At 50.8% G+C, this 17559-nt stretch overlaps 6 protein-coding genes across 6 annotated transcripts; 3 read left to right on the plus strand and 3 right to left on the minus strand.

Moving 5' to 3' along the window:
* Nucleotides 1-1028: 1028 nt before the first annotated feature.
* BDV14DRAFT_188158 (peptidase S41 family protein) lies at nt 1029-3869 on the minus strand (the record flags this gene model as incomplete). Its single annotated transcript, XM_073771027.1, has 5 exons — nt 1029-1329; nt 1360-2130; nt 2196-2449; nt 2509-3659; nt 3722-3869. 5 exons carry the CDS (start codon nt 3867-3869, stop codon nt 1029-1031), a joined length of 2625 nt encoding a protein of 874 aa, XP_073630640.1.
* Nucleotides 3870-4583: 714 nt separating this feature from the next.
* On the plus strand, nt 4584-9009 carry BDV14DRAFT_197688 (ankyrin repeat-containing domain protein; the record flags this gene model as incomplete). The annotated part of the gene is made up of 3 exons (XM_073772748.1): nt 4584-5622; nt 5691-5867; nt 5918-9009. The coding sequence occupies 3 exons, from the start codon at nt 4584-4586 to the stop codon at nt 9007-9009; spliced, it is 4308 nt and encodes a 1435-aa protein (XP_073630641.1).
* Nucleotides 9010-9041: 32 nt separating this feature from the next.
* Nucleotides 9042-9909, minus strand: BDV14DRAFT_168994 (uncharacterized protein). The gene has a single exon (XM_073767963.1). The coding sequence runs from the start codon at nt 9902-9904 to the stop codon at nt 9347-9349; it is 558 nt and encodes a 185-aa protein (XP_073630642.1). The 5' UTR covers nt 9905-9909; the 3' UTR covers nt 9042-9346.
* Nucleotides 9910-11742: 1833 nt separating this feature from the next.
* BDV14DRAFT_168998 (uncharacterized protein) lies at nt 11743-12944 on the plus strand. Its single transcript, XM_073767964.1, has 2 exons — nt 11743-11929; nt 11986-12944. Exon 2 carries the CDS (start codon nt 12042-12044, stop codon nt 12642-12644), a length of 603 nt encoding a protein of 200 aa, XP_073630643.1. The 5' UTR covers nt 11743-11929; nt 11986-12041; the 3' UTR covers nt 12645-12944.
* A 2-nt stretch (nt 12945-12946) lies between these two features.
* On the minus strand, nt 12947-14935 carry BDV14DRAFT_207207 (cytochrome P450; the record flags this gene model as incomplete). Its single annotated transcript, XM_073775091.1, has 5 exons — nt 12947-13119; nt 13192-13499; nt 13568-14058; nt 14120-14696; nt 14750-14935. 5 exons carry the CDS (start codon nt 14933-14935, stop codon nt 12948-12950), a joined length of 1734 nt encoding a protein of 577 aa, XP_073630644.1.
* A 750-nt stretch (nt 14936-15685) lies between these two features.
* BDV14DRAFT_188161 (general substrate transporter) lies at nt 15686-17482 on the plus strand (the record flags this gene model as incomplete). Its single annotated transcript, XM_073771028.1, has 4 exons — nt 15686-15877; nt 15926-16604; nt 16659-17164; nt 17237-17482. The coding sequence occupies 4 exons, from the start codon at nt 15686-15688 to the stop codon at nt 17480-17482; spliced, it is 1623 nt and encodes a 540-aa protein (XP_073630645.1).
* Nucleotides 17483-17559: the final 77 nt, after the last annotated feature.

Raw genomic sequence — 17559 nt, forward strand, 5'->3', positions numbered from 1 at the left:
GTGATATTTCAGGCCGAAAGCCCGAGCCTCTGCGAAGGCACCTGACCCTGATGAGCACAGGCTGCATTACACAGTAGAGCTTATTGGTGGCTATAATCACAGGCTCATCATCAAAGAAGGACGGCCAGGCATTCTTGAGCCGCTGGCAAATGAATGGAGCCTGGCATTTGTCACACCTTCTCAGTTTTGCTTGGCTACATTAATTCTGCGCCTTACATCACGATTGAAGTTTCAAGTAAGTTGAGCGATCAACTTAGTGAGGGACGTCTGCAGGCTACTTCCTTTTTCTTCAAGTCCAGCCTGGACTTGCACTCATAACTACTCTCAGGCTCTGGTAATAGTATTATCTAAGATACAGCCTTGCATCCCTAAGAATCTATAAGTAAATATTTTATAGCCACAAGTCTGTCTAAATATATAAATAGTGGCTGTAAGTGCTAAAGTACTCACACCTTTAGCATGACTTAACTATAATTAGTTTACAGCTAATCCCACATAAGGTCTCCAATACAAAGCAAGGAATTGCGCTTATTATTAAAGTGTAACCAGTTTATAGGGGCATTAGCTTGCTTGGCTTTTAGGCCTGGGAATAGCAGAGAGGAAAACTACCACGCAGATAATAGAAATAGTACACCTTGCTTTCAAACCAATACCAATAAGCCTGGGTGATAAGGACGGAATCTGGCAACAATTGAGCTTCTAAAGGTCATCGCAACGCTCGTCAGGGACTATGATATCCGACAGCAAGACCCAAAGCAGAGTTGGTCTGACATGGCTTACTTGATAGTAGTGCCATACGGCTGGCCATGTTACATCACTGCAAGGGAAGACGGGCTGAGAGTACGAAAGTAGCAATAGCTTTGTCTATACACCAAGTATCCAATCCTGTTCTTCGTCGCTTACTTTGTTTGGAATATAACAAAGTAGACTATAGACAAGATAGTGGATTACCCAGGCCGAAGGTCACCTTTGTCACTCAATTTGACAGCATCCTGAAATCGTAATATGTAGTAGACGGGTCACTCAGCTCAAGCCGAAAACTGGCCGTAAGGATCTTGATCCACAGGTATAGCCGCAGAATAAATCGGCTTATTGGCTGGCGTGAAACAGACCTTTCGGTCCTCAAAGATGTCGCAAGAAGCAAGCCCATTCTTCTTAATGGAAGCAGCGTAATTGCTCTGCTTTCTGCTCACCACCGCGCTGGTAAGAGTTCTGTCCCTCGCCGGGTCCTCGCACCATGCCGGTGGGTTTGGGATGCATTTGCCTGGCACGGGCTTGATTTTGGATCCTCCTTGGGGGCCAGAGCCTCGGGTCCGGCGCCCCTGGGGACTGTTGTTGGACGTGGAGGACGACAACGACGGTGAGAGGGTGCAGGTGCCAACCTGGCAGTGTCGACCTTGCGAAGAGCAAGTCCTGATGCAACGCTTCTCGAAGGTTACCACCATATTGTGGCATACCCGTATGGACTCACAGGTGTAGTGACCGCCGCCATTGCAGTCTCGGTCCCCCTTGCAAGGGAGGAGATCATATTGGGAGAAGCGGTCTACCGCAGAGGGAATATCGTTCGATGGGTCTAGAATTGCGGAATACTCCTCGGACTGAGCTGTGTTTGTGTTGATGGCCATCGGGGAAGCGGAGGGTTGGCTCTGCGCTTGGAGTTCTGATGATGATGCTGGGGTGGCTGGGTGAGGCTGACTGGAGTTCATGACGCAGAGCTTCGAATTCGTCCATACGGCATCACCAGCATATTTCCACAGATTCGTATAGTTGTACCAAGTCCAGGGTGTATAGAAGATCCTGCAGTCGGCGGGCTCGTAGTGAAACTGGAGCGGCAGACCATCTCGGATCTGGTCTCGGAGATTCACCCTGAAAATGGAAGTGACAAAGTCGTTCGTGCGGTCGGGGAATAGGCCTGTAGTCGAATTGTCAATCTGCTGTACTAGGAGAATGTCCTGGTCAAGCTGACTGGCGCTGTAGATGGCTGCTTGCATGGCACTGAGGTCTGGCCGGCCGCCTACAACGACAGTGCGCACGCCAGCTTGGCGCATCAGCTCGAGGAAAATCGTGCATGCAGAGGAACACAGACCGTCGGTGAGGATGACTATGTCTTCTGCTTTGTATCGCTGCGAGCTGGGGTGATTATCGACCACAGTGCCCGTGCCTCCCGGATGAAGGTTGTGTCGGTAAGATTATACTCCTCCAGTTTTGTATACCGGTCTTCGCCATATGAGGATGCTGAGAAGAAGTAGTCATCCCAGGAAGTGAAACGGTGACCGGTCTCTGCGTTGAGTCGATCAGCAACTACCCACTCGCTCGTCATCAAGTTAAGGGCGACACTGGACGAGTTTTCGAGGTGCTGCCAGTAGGGTGTCAACGTCGACCCCAGCACATCTGCCACGGGATGGACGCGTCTGCGGCTGGGCGAGACAGGCGCAGTGGAAGGAAAAAACTACGATTGTTAGTGGAATGCTAGAGCGGGAAAAAAGTATAAGCTAACAGACAACTGACCTGCCTGAAGGACTCGATCGCCAACAGGGCCTGCCCGCCATTGTTCTGCTGCAGATCGATCATCACCCTCTTCAACCCTGCCTCCTGGCTTCGGGCCAGAAACTGGCGTAAGAAGTCCGTAAATGCCATAGGATTCTTGCTGTACGAGACAAACCCAGTAATGGTAATAACTGCAAGCGACGAGTCGTTAAGGAAGTAGCCCTGTGGTAGTCCGTCAACGTCACTAGACCCCGACAGGATGAAATCCGAGCTTGGAGGGTATGCTGTGAGGAAGTCGTCCTCTGGGGTCGTGGCAGCCGAAGCTGAGGGCGAGGGGACCGACGAAGAAGCCACAGCAGAGGAGACGGGGGTTCCTGTGACGGACTCTTCCTCCTCGAGAGCATCGTAATATGACTGAGGATAGAAACCGAGCACGAAGAAATTATAGAAGTCGCCTCCAGTCTGCAGCGGACCGGTGTCGCCAGGACTGAAGTATATAGAATCCCATGCAAAAGGGCCAAGGGAGGTGTTATTCTCGAAAGTAAAAGTGATACTGTCGCCAGGGTAGAACGGAGCAGACGTCCAGAACACTTCACCATATCCTTGTGCATCCAACGCACCACTTTCCATCAGCATATTCCATTCTGCGTGAGACTCAAGCTTGCCAACCGAGTTGAGAGCAGCAAAGGCTGTGAGGTACTCGACGACATCCTGGTCGTTGATGGCAGCGATGGGAGACGGCGTCCAGGGGAGATCATTTGTCTCGTTGGCGAACAAGTCGTCTACGATGTAGACCCTGGGTAATGCTATGCCATCTACTGATACGGATGCGATAGCATAAGGGGACCCGAAAGTGAACGGCGAAAGAGCACCGCCGGACATGAAGAGGTGTTCGTCGTGAGCTGCATTCAGCAAGCGCTGTACAGCGATCTCAAAGTCATACTCGTTGTCAAATGCGCCATTATCAATATCCCTCTGTAACTGGGAGAGACCACCGACCAAGTCAACAGCCGGCTGCCGATACCCCGCCGGTGGGTCCTTGAGGTAGGCGAGGGTGCTCTGGAACTGGATTGTGTCGTTGAGATACTTGACAAGACGACTGCCCACCGCTGCGCTGAAAGGGACGCTGGTGAGGCAGTCGTAGACTTGACTTGCATCAAACACAAAAACATCTATTGACAGTATGTGTGAGGCGTGAACGGAGCTGGGGGGGTGGGGGGTAGTAGGGGCATACCTGTTTGCTGTACAATTGTACTACAGATAGTGGGATCTGGGACAGAGGCTGATGAAGTGGAAGTAGAGGATGCACGCCCAGAGAGCTGAAGCACTGAGGCCAGAGCCGGCGAGAGGCTCAACAGCACGATTGCCAGCCTGCGTACCATGGCGAATTGGGGTGGAGGTTCAAGGTTGTTTACTTGGCCAATTCAATGCAGGGCAATGCCCAGTTATAAGCTTCGACTTGTTAAGATATGCCGTTATACTATTTCTGTCTCGCTACATGTTGCAACATGAATCTGTCCAGGCCATTCAGTATGCGAGTGCCGCCGGCTGCCGAGGTGCAATAATGAGAGAATCTGATCAGCTTTGAAATTTAAGCCTCTGTCATACAGTGCGCAGATGCAATAGGTCTGATCAGATAGGCAGTCAGACAGAACCCCCGAATATCTCACTCCTCTGTCGCACAGTCCGGGCGCAGCGGCAACAGAGCAAGCGGACTGGTCAGTCGTCCGTTCCATGGTCTGCAGAGAATGTATTATCAAGCAATAGGGCATCACCAAGAACAGAGCAGATTCAGTTCCACTGCTGCCGGGGTACGGTCTGCTGATTCTTGATTTGTGAGGTTTTTAACGTAATATTGCTTTTTCTCCTTTTTCTTTCCGATCCTCTCTTACACCTTAAGCAGAATAGATAAGCAAAGCAGGCCTGCACAGCCTCCGTAGTGCTGATATAATTGACCTAGAGTGCAACTTATAGATGAGTGTAACCCACCTTTATGATCGCACATTTTCAGCCTCGCGTCTTACTATTATTTCTTGGTGCCCCGGAATCTTCCTTGATTGCGATAGCCATCACAATCCTCGGTACATTTACGCATAATGAAGACTCTGACTCACGATGCCTACACCGTTGGGTGGTTCTGCGTTCTCGAGAGCGAACAAGATGCCGCAACGGCCCTTCTCGACGAAGAGCACAACGTCCCACGTACGCCTCGTGATGAGAATGTCTATGTTGTCGGTCGCATCGGTCAACATAATGTCGTTATTGTGCGCCCCGTCACGCAGGGCCGCACTGACACCGCCGCTGCTGCCGTCAACATGGTTCGCACGTTCCAGCAAATCCGCTTTGGCCTGATGGTCGGAGTCGCGGGCGGCGCAACATCTTCAGTCGGTCGTCGTGGCAATGAGAAGGACATCCTGTTGGGCGACGTGGTGGTTAGCAGACCGCATGGAAATCATGGTTTGCAGTCACCGTCTGAGGTTGCTGTATTGGCTGGTGCATTGACTGACTTGTCTCAACCCACAGGCGGCCTTCTTCAATACGACAAGGGTGCAATGTACCCTGGTGGATTCAAGATCAGATCGCATCTTAACGGGCCACAGCCGATGCTCATCAGCGCGGCGGGGAAGGTTCAGTCGAATCACAACAGGGGCCTGGGGAAGATGCAGGAATACATCGATGGAGCACTGTTGCAGCTCGACGCAGACGACTTCTCCTTTCCGGGGCGGCAGCATGATTATCTATTCGAAACCATCTATCACCACGCATCCGGCGGTAGACCAAACTGTTGTGACACCTGCGACGAGGAAAGCCGAGTGAAAGGTCGAGAGACGAGAGTAACCCCGGTCGTGCATTACGGACTGGTTGCATCGGCCGACACGCTACTGCGAGATGGAGAGATGCGCGACAGAATGCGCCAGAGTGACGATGTTCTCTGTTTCGAGATGGAGGCTGCAGGACTGGCAAATCGATCATTCCCCTGCATTGCGATCTGCGGCATCTCGGACTACGCCGATACACACAAGAACAAGCTATGGCAGCCTTACGCGGCGCTTGTCGCGGGGGCATACGCAAAGGAACTGCTTTCAGTCATGGAGCCGTCGGTCGTCGAGCGTTCTGAGCTGGCTAGTAAACAGTGTATGTAGCAGCCTGATGTAATTCTCGCCAGTGCAGACGAGGGGGCTAATCCCAAGCTTGAGATATAGTAACAGAGACTATGGATAGACTTGCAGCCGTTCTTGATACTGCTCTCTTGGATAGGCTCTCCACGATAAGCGCACCGCCTCATCCCCCAGCGCTGGTGCCCATGGGCCAATGGATCTTGGAGTCAGAGGAGTTCGAAAACTGGGTGGATGGTGCTCCTTGGCAACTCAGACTCTGTGGTGAGGCTGGGACTGGCAAGGCATGTTTCCTTCTCAATGAATAATGACAGTTGGAGGATTGCTAATCCGTGCTATACTTGCTTTCCAGACTGCTCTCTCGAGTATAATTGCACTCCATCTCCGAAATACCTTCCCATCACGACCGGTCGTCCACATCAGCCTGAGTGACGAACAACGCGAGGTTCAGCAGCGTGCAAAGGTATTGGGAAGCTTCATACGGCAACTGATTGAATTCGACGCCACGGCTGAGATACCAGAGAAGCTTAAGCAGCCAAGTACTAGTCGGGCGCTGGAGAAGGACCAGATGCTGAAGGAGATCCTTGAGGAACTTGTGCTGAAATACGACCGCACATACCTGATCGTTGACGGGCTCAATGAATGCTCGGAGGACGTCAAGGAAGTGGTCAGAACATACCCCCTGCACCTCATTGACAGAGGTCTGCCCATCAGCCTCCTCACCACATCACTTGGATACAGAGAGACTACGGGGATGGTGAGGTGCGGTTCATGTGGAAGACCAAATGTCAACATCTATTTCGCGGGCCTACGGGACGGCGAGAGATACGATGTCTGCCTGCAATGCAAAAAGGGTGGTAAATACCCCCCAGAATGCAACATGGTCAGGAAATACGACACGGTTCGACTCGAAGTACGCGCACCACAGAGCGAGTTGGAAACATATTGTCTCAGCAAGCTAGCACCTCCTCCTCCGGTGGACATGCGCGATGAGGCTGTGCATCCCTTTACGAGATACGAGGAGTCAGCTGTGATTGAGTACTTGCGCAATAGACCTGGGCTAGCAAAGGAAGTTTCTCGTGACATAGCAGCAAAGGCACAGGGTAAAGTAATTGTCGCAGAGGCTTGGACAGCTGCATTGCTCGATCTGCGCAAAGTCCCAGAGAACAGCCAGCAGCTCTTCCGCGTCCTGGACAACGTTCCAGGCGACTACCTGAAGGGGTACTGCAACAGACGAATAGATTCCATCAAGAAACTAAAAGGTAAAAAGGAGCATGAAATAGCACTCCGCACATTTGCGTTCCTCATTGCCACCTGCCGGCCATTGACACTGCTGGAATTGCAGCACGCATTGGCTCTTACCAGTGACACTGGGATCATTGAAAAGTCAAACATCAACCGTCGCACTGATATCCTGCGCATGACTGCTGGGCTTATCACCATCGACAAGGGCGACGCGCATCATTCCTTTGTGCGGTTCTTCAACGATGCAATTGCAACCGCTCTTACAGACAGCGGCGAAGGCCTGTGGCTACGAAACCCAAGCGCCAACATGGCTCGTGTCTGTCTAGATTACCTCAAGGGTGGTCAATTTCTCACGCACTGTGATCATATAGAAGCCTACCCTTTCCTAGCTTATGCTCTGGAGCATTGGGGAGACCATGTCCGCAACTCTGTCTACGAGACCGGGGAAGAAGCATTTGACCTACTACAAGACACCGAAATATATACAAGAATCATTCCTGCAATGGCTTGCGTTATGCGTGAAAAGAGGCGTGTTACTCTAATCCATCAGGATACCAGTGTCATCCATTTATGTGCTTGGTTCGGGCTATCAACCTTCCTACCGACCTTCCTCAATGAAGATCACGATATCAACGCAGCCGACCCTCGAAGCGGTCGCTCCGTACTACGCCTCGCCTGCCTCAAGGGTCACGAAGAGATGGTGCGTAAGATTATTAAAATGAACGCACGTATAGATAACAAGGCGCTGCTTGACACAATATGTGGTCTTCCAGGAATAGCAGATGTGGGTCCGGAACAGGAGAGTCGAGTGGGCATTCTTGGGCAGCTGCTCGCATCAGAGAAAATTGATATCAACGCGGGATTTGGCAAAGGAGCACGCACAGCCTTAATGATTGCTCTGAAACAAAGATATTATCAACTTGCTGGACGTCTACTGGATGATTCCTCCCTCGCTCTTGACGTTATAGACGTGCATGGTCACACTGCGCTGTGGTATGCTGTTTATTACAAACAATCAAGCAGTAGTACCGAGTGCTTGGGCCTGATTAGGCAGCTGGTGCAAGGGGGCTCCAACCCCAGTCATAAGGATCGGGCTGGTAGGACTATTTTATCCCTGGCGGTCGCAGCTGGTGAATCGGAAGCTGTCAAGGAGTTGGCCAAGTCTCGTCCCTTCCCACTGGAATGCGAGAGAAACTTGCTCCATATCGCAAGTGCAGCTGGACAGCCCGCGATGATTCGCCTGCTGTACTCGGCCATCCTAGCCAGTACGGGAGTTGCACCAGATATTAATGCTCGAGATGACAATGGCCTAACTCCGCTCCATTACGCGGCCCTATCAGATAGGGACGAGGTTCATGATGTCGCAACAACCTTGATCGATTTAAATGCAGACATCTATCAGATTGACAGTACAGGGTGCACACCGTATACACTCGCCACACTACTTGGCCACGAAGACGTAGCAAGTGTCCTATACGAAAGTTTCTCCGCGTCTAGCAAGGGTACGGCGAGGACGGATATGAAATCTCTTACAGATCTGCCTGCAATATCGCTAGCGAGTATCGGGCACTGGGAAATAGTGAAGGACATACTCAAATCTGGTCATCCCATGGTCATGCACCGCGATATTCTCTCGGGGAACAATCTGGTCCACCTCGCAACAGCTGCAGACCATATCGATATTCTTTCTTTGATTTTTGCAGAAGAACCAGGCAGAGAATTAGTTTCTGAGACCAATTACCAGGGTCAGACACCGCTCCATTTGATACGCAGCGTTGATGCCGCTAGAATTCTTGTCCAGCATCACTGCCATGTTGGACTCGGAGACATAAACGACCAAACGCCTCTGGACCTCGCTTACCACGGCGATCTTGATAGCGAAGTACTTAAATATCTCGAAAAGGTACACGATAAGCAGTCTAAAAGCAACATTGATACAGACAATACACCACCGGGACGGACCCAGGGTATGACTATAGATACCATCGAAAAGGCTGGGCATTTTATTGGCGCGGCCTTCCGTGACGGTGCCTCTGTCTCCGGGACTACCACTTCTGCGAAGTATCCCTTGCTGAGATTGTTATTATATATCCAGATGGTGATGATGCTAGTTGGAATAATGTACGCAGTCAGTATTGGTAGGGAGGGTGCGGCCGGTTAATAATAAAGGCAAATATGTTTATTCAACCTAAAGCTACTTCTATCTAACTGCTGCCATATACACTGATTCAGCCGACTCACCACCACCGCCTCTGCTCCTTGTAGCTCCGCTCCACAAGGTCCAAACTAACCCACCTCGTCATAATCCCATGAAACGTATTTACCGGCAGGTACGTGGCCATCCAAATATAGGTTGAGAACTTGCCGCGCCAGATCCAGAAAGCCGGTTTGGGTCTGGTGATATCCCGGACAACATTCTTGGCCCATTGCTCCGTCGGAGTATCTTCCGCATGGTCGATATTAATCATGGACTCCTCCACCTTCTCCTTGGCCAAGTTTTAAAGCGGGTTGGCGGGTAAAACAGGCGCGCCGGCGTTGTCATAAAAGTTGGATTGCACCGCGCTGGTTACCAGGTTAATAACTCTGATTCCGAATGACTGAAGCTCCCTCCGTAGTGTTCCGGTCATGCTTGATGCCGCTGCCTTGGACATATTGTACGATCCTGCAAAGGGGCCTGTCCCCGCGTTGAGGCCAGAAACAGAGGTGCGGTTAATAAGCAGGGCTTCATCTTTCGGGACATGGGGTGAGTTCGTGAGGAGAGGCAGGAATGCCCGCGATACTTTTATGAGAGACCAGACATTGAGTTCGAATAGCTGTCGAGCCTTGTCGATCTCGATATCCATTAATGGCATGGGGTACCCAGCATCAGCGGTATTGAGGAGCGCATCAAGTGAGTCTTTGCCGCTGTTGTCATTTCCGGAGCCAGCAGTCAATACCTCGATTCGGGACACACAGGCGGCGATTGATTTGTCGGACAGAGTGTCAAGCTGGACAGCTTCAATGCCCGCCTGCTGAACATCTTTCAGCTTGGTCATGTTCCGCGCTGAGGCGAACATCCGCCATCCCGCGAAATGGAATTGAAGGGCAAGATGGGAGCCAAGACTGCCATCCGAGCATCCTATTCTTAATAGCAGGCGGCCTGCCGGGCAGCTAGTAGGCTGGTTTATGTGTCGGCTAATAAGGACTAGGTAGAGAATAATAGGTAAGGAATGACATAGACTAATCCTTGCCAACCTGATAGTAGGGAGGTTGGCTGCTAATAAGGAGGTATGTTTTCTCTGTTTCTGATCGTATTCGGGGTCATCGTTCCTTCGGTGGATGAAGCTCCATCTTGTTGAGGAGCTTGGTTGTTCTGGGCAGTTGGCTGTGGCATTGGTACTTGCCGAGCTTGCTGCGCCAGGAATTGGTTTTTCTGTTGTTCAAACAGCTGGGCGTTATATGGTGTCCAGCCGCCTGGTCCCATGGCTATCCAGAGGTTCCTGAAGACTGGCGCCCAGTGATCAGGGGGTTCTTCAAACGCAGCCCCTCCACCGGTCTCTATTAAGGCCTGTTGTTGCTGGGGGTCGACAGGGACAGTGTAATTCTGCGGATCAGCCATGTCAGGACAGGTTGAGGTTTTTAATTTAATTAATTTAAGGGGTCAAAAGATAGTTTTGTTGTTGTCAATTTTGTTAAAACTCTTGACTTCTATCCTTGTTCACAATATTGTTATAGTGTGTTATTCTCGCTTCGCCTTCTGCCTTAACAGCAATGTCAGTATTAAAGTCTCCTAATACTGGCTTGCGGTGTGTTACCGCTTCTTTCTAAACACCTTGTTTTTGTGGGGTTCCAGGGCGATCGCTATAGTCGTTGACAGTAGCAGTACCCACTCGGGTTCGGCGAAACGGTCCTTGCTTTGTCTCTCGGGTTGGTGAAGGTAGTGTCTCCTGATGTTGGGTTACCTTCCTTCCAATTGTTCCAAGGACAACCAGAAGACATGCTACCAGATGTGATAATACTTATAGGAATAAAGTCGATTGTGTCGGACTGCGGGCCAGGATTGGCCCGCTGGTGGCGAGGTCGCAGGCCGGAGGCCTCGACTGTCGCCTGCCTTGCCGTCTAGGTGAGACGGGCTTTCTACTGCTATTTATCTACCGTAACGAGGGAGAGGATCTGCACTCTCGCCGAGGTCGGTGACTTCAGCCAACGTCCTTGCCCATCTCGAGTTGGTCAGCTAACAACCTCGCCAACCGCGAGTTGTAGCTATCCCATTCCTCGATGGCGATCCACGGCTGATATCACAGTATACATATCCATAATTTTAATATATTAAATAAAATTTAAATGAATTTTAAGTAGGTTACAGACTTTAATATTACCTAAAAATAGAATAAAGTAAGAATTAAAATACAATTTTACTAGTAAGATATTCTATGTGTTAGGTGACTTGATTAGCCACTAGCGAGGTCGGGTGGGACCAAAAACAAGTCACTTGACCTGCAACCTGGGTCTTGCTCTTCGAACTGCAGTCTGTATAGAGCTTAAATATCTGGCCAGAAGCCTCATTAGATCCCGAAAAGGTAGTATCGTATCCCGTATCCTTCATCGATAGTGTATTTCCTCCAGCAATAGGTGAATGAGCGTACAATTGGCCCAGCTGAGAATCCCAAAAATGAGTTCGCCTTGGCTGACAATTTTGTGTCAGCCAAGGTGGACTTGGATTACTCAGCTAGGCCAATCGTAAAGCGCCTTGATGATCCAGTTGATCTATACTATCGCTGGATGTGATCTATCATTTCAGGAGGATACATGATATCATAGTACCCCTCTTCTTCGGGATCTAATGAGGCCTCTGGCCAGATACATAAGTTCGAAGAGCAAGACCTTCAATATACGTTATTCATTCATTTTGGTACTGATTAGTCATCCGATTCTGATCCACCACTGTAACCTGAATTACCCCTAGAACGGTGCCACCGCACCTGTAACCTGCAACCACCTCTGGTTGTCAGTTCTCTCTTCTTTCTTCCTCCTACCCCTGGCCTGCTCCCACCTACCTGTCCTAATTTGCACGCTTCCGGTCCAATAGGACTTCACCTACTGTCAGTTCCCCTGAGCCGTGATTACAATCACAATGCGTTGACCGAAACACATGTAGGCCCGCGAGGCAATTCTCTGCAAACCTCAAGCCAACGATCCTATTCAACAACCAAAATGGGCGAAATCGGCGAATTCTCAAAAGACATGAGAGCCCGCAAGCGGCAGGCAAAGGAAAGAAATCCTCCCCGCCGCCGCTGCCACGATTGGATGATCGTCTCTGGCTCCTGTCACTACGCCAAGAACCGCTCTGCCTTCACCACCTACCGCCGCGTAGGTCGACAAATGGGCGGGGGCCTAAGCTCCATCTATGTCGCAGGCATAGGCACCGTTCGATTGCAAGTGCGATCCAGTGCAGCAAGGGGTGCGCCGACGCGCACGCTAGAGCTGCACAATGTGCTTCACACGCCGGGTACGATCTGTAATGGATTCAACTCAATGGCGTGGCTGAGGAGTGAGGGCGGCCCGTCGACAGATCCCTACAGCGGGACGGATGAACTTGATGCGCCGTTCTGGTACTCCAAGGAGTTTTTGGGGTTGAATAGGCTGGTTTTGGCGGGGAATCCGCAGGGCGAGTCTTATCTTCCCCGGGACACAGCGCTGGCGCTTAGCTTGTATATTGATTCAATGGATCTAAAGGAGATTTCGACTCCTCGTCCCAACCCTCCCCCCCACCCCCAGGCCCCGATCATTATGACTGGGCTTGCTTTTTTGGTATAACAGCCGTTTTGAGTGTCAATGTCTACCTACAAGATGTTGCTTTCTGGCCAAGTTGCTTCCTTGGCTTCTTCTCGACACAGCAGAAACGAGAGTGTGAATACAAAGCTCTTGCCCACTCTACTGGGGGTACTCGCTACTAAGAAGGATCTTTTGATGTAAATGTGGCTAGCTCCCTGTCCTTCATGTACCGTACAGAATGAAGTTCCCATTCCAACGTGCCCAGGGCTCGCGGCGGGCTTCGACTGCCGTCTCCCTAGACCACTTAGATGCTACGTTGATGGCGGCCCGCGTCTAATGGAGGCCTTATAGTTTCTCTTGCTGGTAGTACGTACTCATCCTATACTTCGTTTCCCCGTCGTACTTTGCTAGGTCAGATAGCGCTTGCATTCCCTCTCTCTCAATTGTCATCTTGATATCTTCGCTCCTAGGCGTGATACGGCATTTGAATGGGTTCGGGCGCATGTTCAGACCATTCCTGCCAGTATTCTATCATCAGCACCAACCCTACCCAAACCAGAAAGAGATAGAAGGAGGTGGGAAACCATACGTATAATCAAAAATATCCACCTCCTTTACCCTGCCACTATCATCAACAACTTTCTCAATCCTAAACCCCCACAATAACCTTGCAATCGTAATGAACGTCCCTTGCTCCGCTAGGCCCTGACCAGAACAAACCCGTCGACCCCAGCCGAATGTCATGTACCCTCTTTCATTTGGGAATGGGCGGGAGTCGGGGTGAGAGGGGAGAAAGCGGTTTGGATTGAATTTGTCGGGATTGGGGAAGTCGTGGGAGTTGTGGTGAATTGCCCAGGTGTTGCCTTGGATCCATGTTCCCGCGGGAATGAAGTAGCCCTGCACACGACTATAAGCACAAGGATAAAGGAGGGGAAACAGAAGGGAAGAAGGTAGGTTAGAGGTACCTTATAAACGTCATCCCTAATCGGCGCATGAGGCTGCCCGCCAATAACAGCCACACTCCGCCACCGAAACACCTCCTTCACAAAAGCCTTGACATACGGCAGATTAGCTTCGTCCTCAAAGTCCGGACTCCGAGCAGACCCAACGACCCGATCAAGTTCTTCCCATGCGGGCTTTAAGGTCTCAGGAAAAGCACAGCACGCGAGCGCAAATGTTACGAGCGTTGAACTGGATGTGTCGCTTCCTGCGCCGAAGAGGTTCCCTGCTAAGCTGGAGATTTCCATTTTTGAGAGCTTGTGCTGGGGGGCGAGGGTGAAGAGGGTTTGAGAGTAGTTTTGGGGTGGTGCTTCTTTTGCGACGGCGGTGGTAGAGGTAGGGCTAGAGGCGGCAGCAGCCTCTTCAGCAAGCGCGTAGAAGAATGGTCGACCGCGTCCTTGGCCTCCTCCTAGACCGTGCTTCCAGGGGGCTATCGAGTTAGGAAATTTAGCTAGGACTGCAGCAATGGTCAGTTAGAGGTCCGTCGGCTGTTTGTTAGAGCGGTATCGCAAGCTTACACGGAAAAGATTCCATAAGCATCGGAAAGGTGTTCCCCGGAACATTCAACTCAGCAGCTCGCTGCATAACAGCAAGAACCTCCGTGATAATCGGATCCGCATAATCCCTTACTCTCCTCCCAAACCCAATAATGGAAACCACACTCGTCGCGTACCGCTCGAAGTGCTTGACGTACTCCTTCGGCTCCCTTAATAGATCTAGCGCAACGACTTTACTCTCGTCATTCTGAAAAGATCTATATTTTCGAACCTGCTGCAGTCCAACGCCCATATGCGTGATCTTCCGGTGTAATCGCCATCGATCACCGTAGTACATATTTACGAGATTCGACTGGCCTGCTCCGAGTTCAGCGAAGACGACCATCCTAGGCCGGGAAGAGTAGATTGCTGCGCGCTTTTCGAGAAGGTCCGAGGCTGTCCACGCGTCGCTTAGCCAGATTGTTGGGCGGCGGCCTGTCCAGAAGGTTATTATAGGTGAGTTGTATTGCGTCGCTAGATGTTCGAAGTAGATCCAGGGCTTCTCGTCAGGGAGAAGGTGAGTGTTTCCTATCAACGGAAGGGGAAAGGGGCCAGGTGGCTGGACGTTTTTGTTAATTGGTAGGTTTGGACTGGAGATATCTGGGAACTTACCAGTTTGAAGTGAAGATATATTATGTATGCATAATCAACTGTGAGTGCGAGGCTCAATGATCCCAGTATCATGACAACAGCCATGGATGTCGAGATACCAAAGTTTGTCCATCCATCGTGTAAGTGGCCGAGAATGCGTTGGCTCTGGGCAAGCGCAGCCAATTGCTCAAAATGTTCGGCTATCATGATGCTCACTCGCTTGACTGCTAATCAGGTCAAAAGCCAGACCTTTGATTTTCGTGATTGACTGGTATATATGGTTCCCCACATGACGGTCCTCGGGTAAGGGTGGTTAAAGGGCTGGCATCATTGCATCAAGTGGGGGATCGACCTTTTCGACCGACAGACATACATGATTCATTCAGTCCGTCTGGGCTTGATTCAGCCCCGCATTGTACAAACTTGAAATGACGAAGAGACTAGCGGGGATTCTTTGTAGATTCGAAGGGTTGTTATCCTGACCCTCGCCCGTTCGCAGTTTCGTCATTGACTACAAGACTGGTCAAGGAAAATCCAGTATGCAGGGAAGCAGCGACTGAATGGAGATTCTAGGGGCGGTGAGACTGAATCTTGTATTTTCATGAAGATTCCGTCCGGATGCTGAAAATTCCTCTATCTTGGTTCGCTTTCACTTCCATAGCTCCTTCTCGACAGCCCCAGAATTCTGTAGGCTGATCTGCGGGGATGTGGGGGGACTCCAGCCGATCTACCCCAGAGCTGTACTCCACAGACAATAGCTCGAGTCATGAGCCTTTCAAACCAGGCTGGTTAACAGCATGTCGCAGGTGGGGTTCGTTATCCTCGCCCTTCTTCGGCAGTCAACATTGTCGCTCAAGCTATAGCCGGGGTGAAGAATGTGGGGATACAGTTGATAGAAGTACAGAGGTACTCCACCTCCCTCTTGTGTTCATTCAATCAGACTACTAGTAGACAAACATGGACAGGAGCCTTGAAACAACGACCCTCTGGCAGAACCGAAAATGCCTATTCCTGTGCTGCTTGGTCTCAATGGCCAACCTGCAGTATGGATTTGACCTGGCGGCTGTCGGGTCGTTGCAGGCTATGCCTGGTTTCTTGAAAATATTTGGGTATGAGGACCCAAGTGCTGAAGGAAATTATGCTATTGATGTGAGCTTCTCGTTTAAACGTGCAGCGATCCGGTCCTAACATGCACAGAGCACTGTTCAACAACTCATAACATCGCTCTTGACTTTGGGCTCCTTTGTTTCGTCCCTCGTCGCAGGCTTTTTCGCTTCCTACCTTGGCCGCCGACAAGCACTATGGCTCGCATGTATAGTTAATGCTATCGCATGCGGGATTCAGATAGGTGCTCCTTCAGCTGGTATTCTCTATCTCGGTCGACTCCTTCTCGGTTTCGCGAACGGATTCCTCGTTACATTCTCCAATATCTATACCGCCGAAGCATCCCCGGCACATATGCGCGGTGTCATTGTTGCACTCTTTGCCTACTGGGTGAACGTCGGGAGCATTATGGGTGCGGCAGTTGACAACAGAACAAAGGAAGATCTTAATGAGCTCTCATATCGAATTCCACTCGCTTGCTTGTACATTGTTCCGACGTTCTTATTCTTCGCCTTGTTCTTTGTCCCGGAGAGTCCGAGGTGGTTGCTCCATCGGGGAGAGGTAGAGAAGGCAAGAAAGGCGCTTGAGAAGTTGCGAGGGAAGAGCTATGCAGCATTACGAGCTCCGATCCCATCATCGTCTTCTCCGGAAGATAAAGGCAACAACCAAGCTGCTCCGACCCTCTTGGAGAAAGAGTGGGCGGAAATGGTCAAAGGGGTGGAAGAAGAGAAGCGGGAACAAAGAAGTGTCTCAGCGATGGACATGTTCAAGGGTCCACCTTACCCTCTGTCCAAATATATCACCTATCCATACTAACAAAATGCAGGCGTCGACCTCCGCCGCACCCTTCTCTGCTACGGGATAATCGCCTGCCAAACTGCTTCGGGCGTATGGTTCCTAATAGGGTACCAAACCTACTTCTTCACTGTCACGGGCATAACCAAAGCATTCGAATTCAGCATCATGAACACCTGCTTTGGGTTCCTCGGCGTGAATGTAGGGATGTATGCGATTCGGAACCTGCTCGGCCGGCGCGCGATATTGATCCTCGGCGCCGCAGCCTGTGGATTGTGCCAGTTGGGAAGTGCAATCGCCGCGTCTGTTAACCCTGACTCGCTTGCGACGGGTCAAGCCCTCGTTGCTCTCACTGCCTTATTCATGTTTAGTTACAACGGTTGTGTCGGGGCAGCTAGTTATCCCGTTGCTACAGAGCTCGTGAGTTCGCGACTTAGGGCTTGGGCAGTCGGGACAGCAACGAGTTTGGGCTATCTACTCGCTTGGCTGACGAATTTCTGTACACCTTATTTTATTAATCCTGAGAACCTGAACTGGGTATGTGCCGACCTTCCATGTCTCCTCTCCTCGCTTTATTTGCCCCTCACTGACTCAGGTGATCTGACCTAGGGCGCGCAATACGGCTACATCTGGGCAGCCTCAAACGCCCTCTGCGTAATATTCTTCTACTTCTGCATTCCCGAGATGAAAGGTCGATCATTAGAAGAGCTCGACGAGATCTTCGCGGCAAGGGTTCCGGCTAGGAAGTTTAGAGGGTATAAAACTATTATTGGCGAGCGGGCACGGGTTGAGGCGCTTGGTAGAGAGCAGATGGAGTTGAAAGCAACAGCGGGGCATTTGGAGAGGGTTTCTTAGTGCGTAGACTGGGTCTGCTGGGTTAGGAGATGTACGCCACATTCAATGACCGAGATATGATGTAGCTTGATGACCCT

Source organism: Aspergillus stella-maris (genome assembly GCF_047715825.1).
Source record: "Aspergillus stella-maris strain CBS 113639 unplaced genomic scaffold BDV14scaffold_12, whole genome shotgun sequence".
Lineage (NCBI taxonomy): Eukaryota > Fungi > Ascomycota > Eurotiomycetes > Eurotiales > Aspergillaceae > Aspergillus > Aspergillus stella-maris.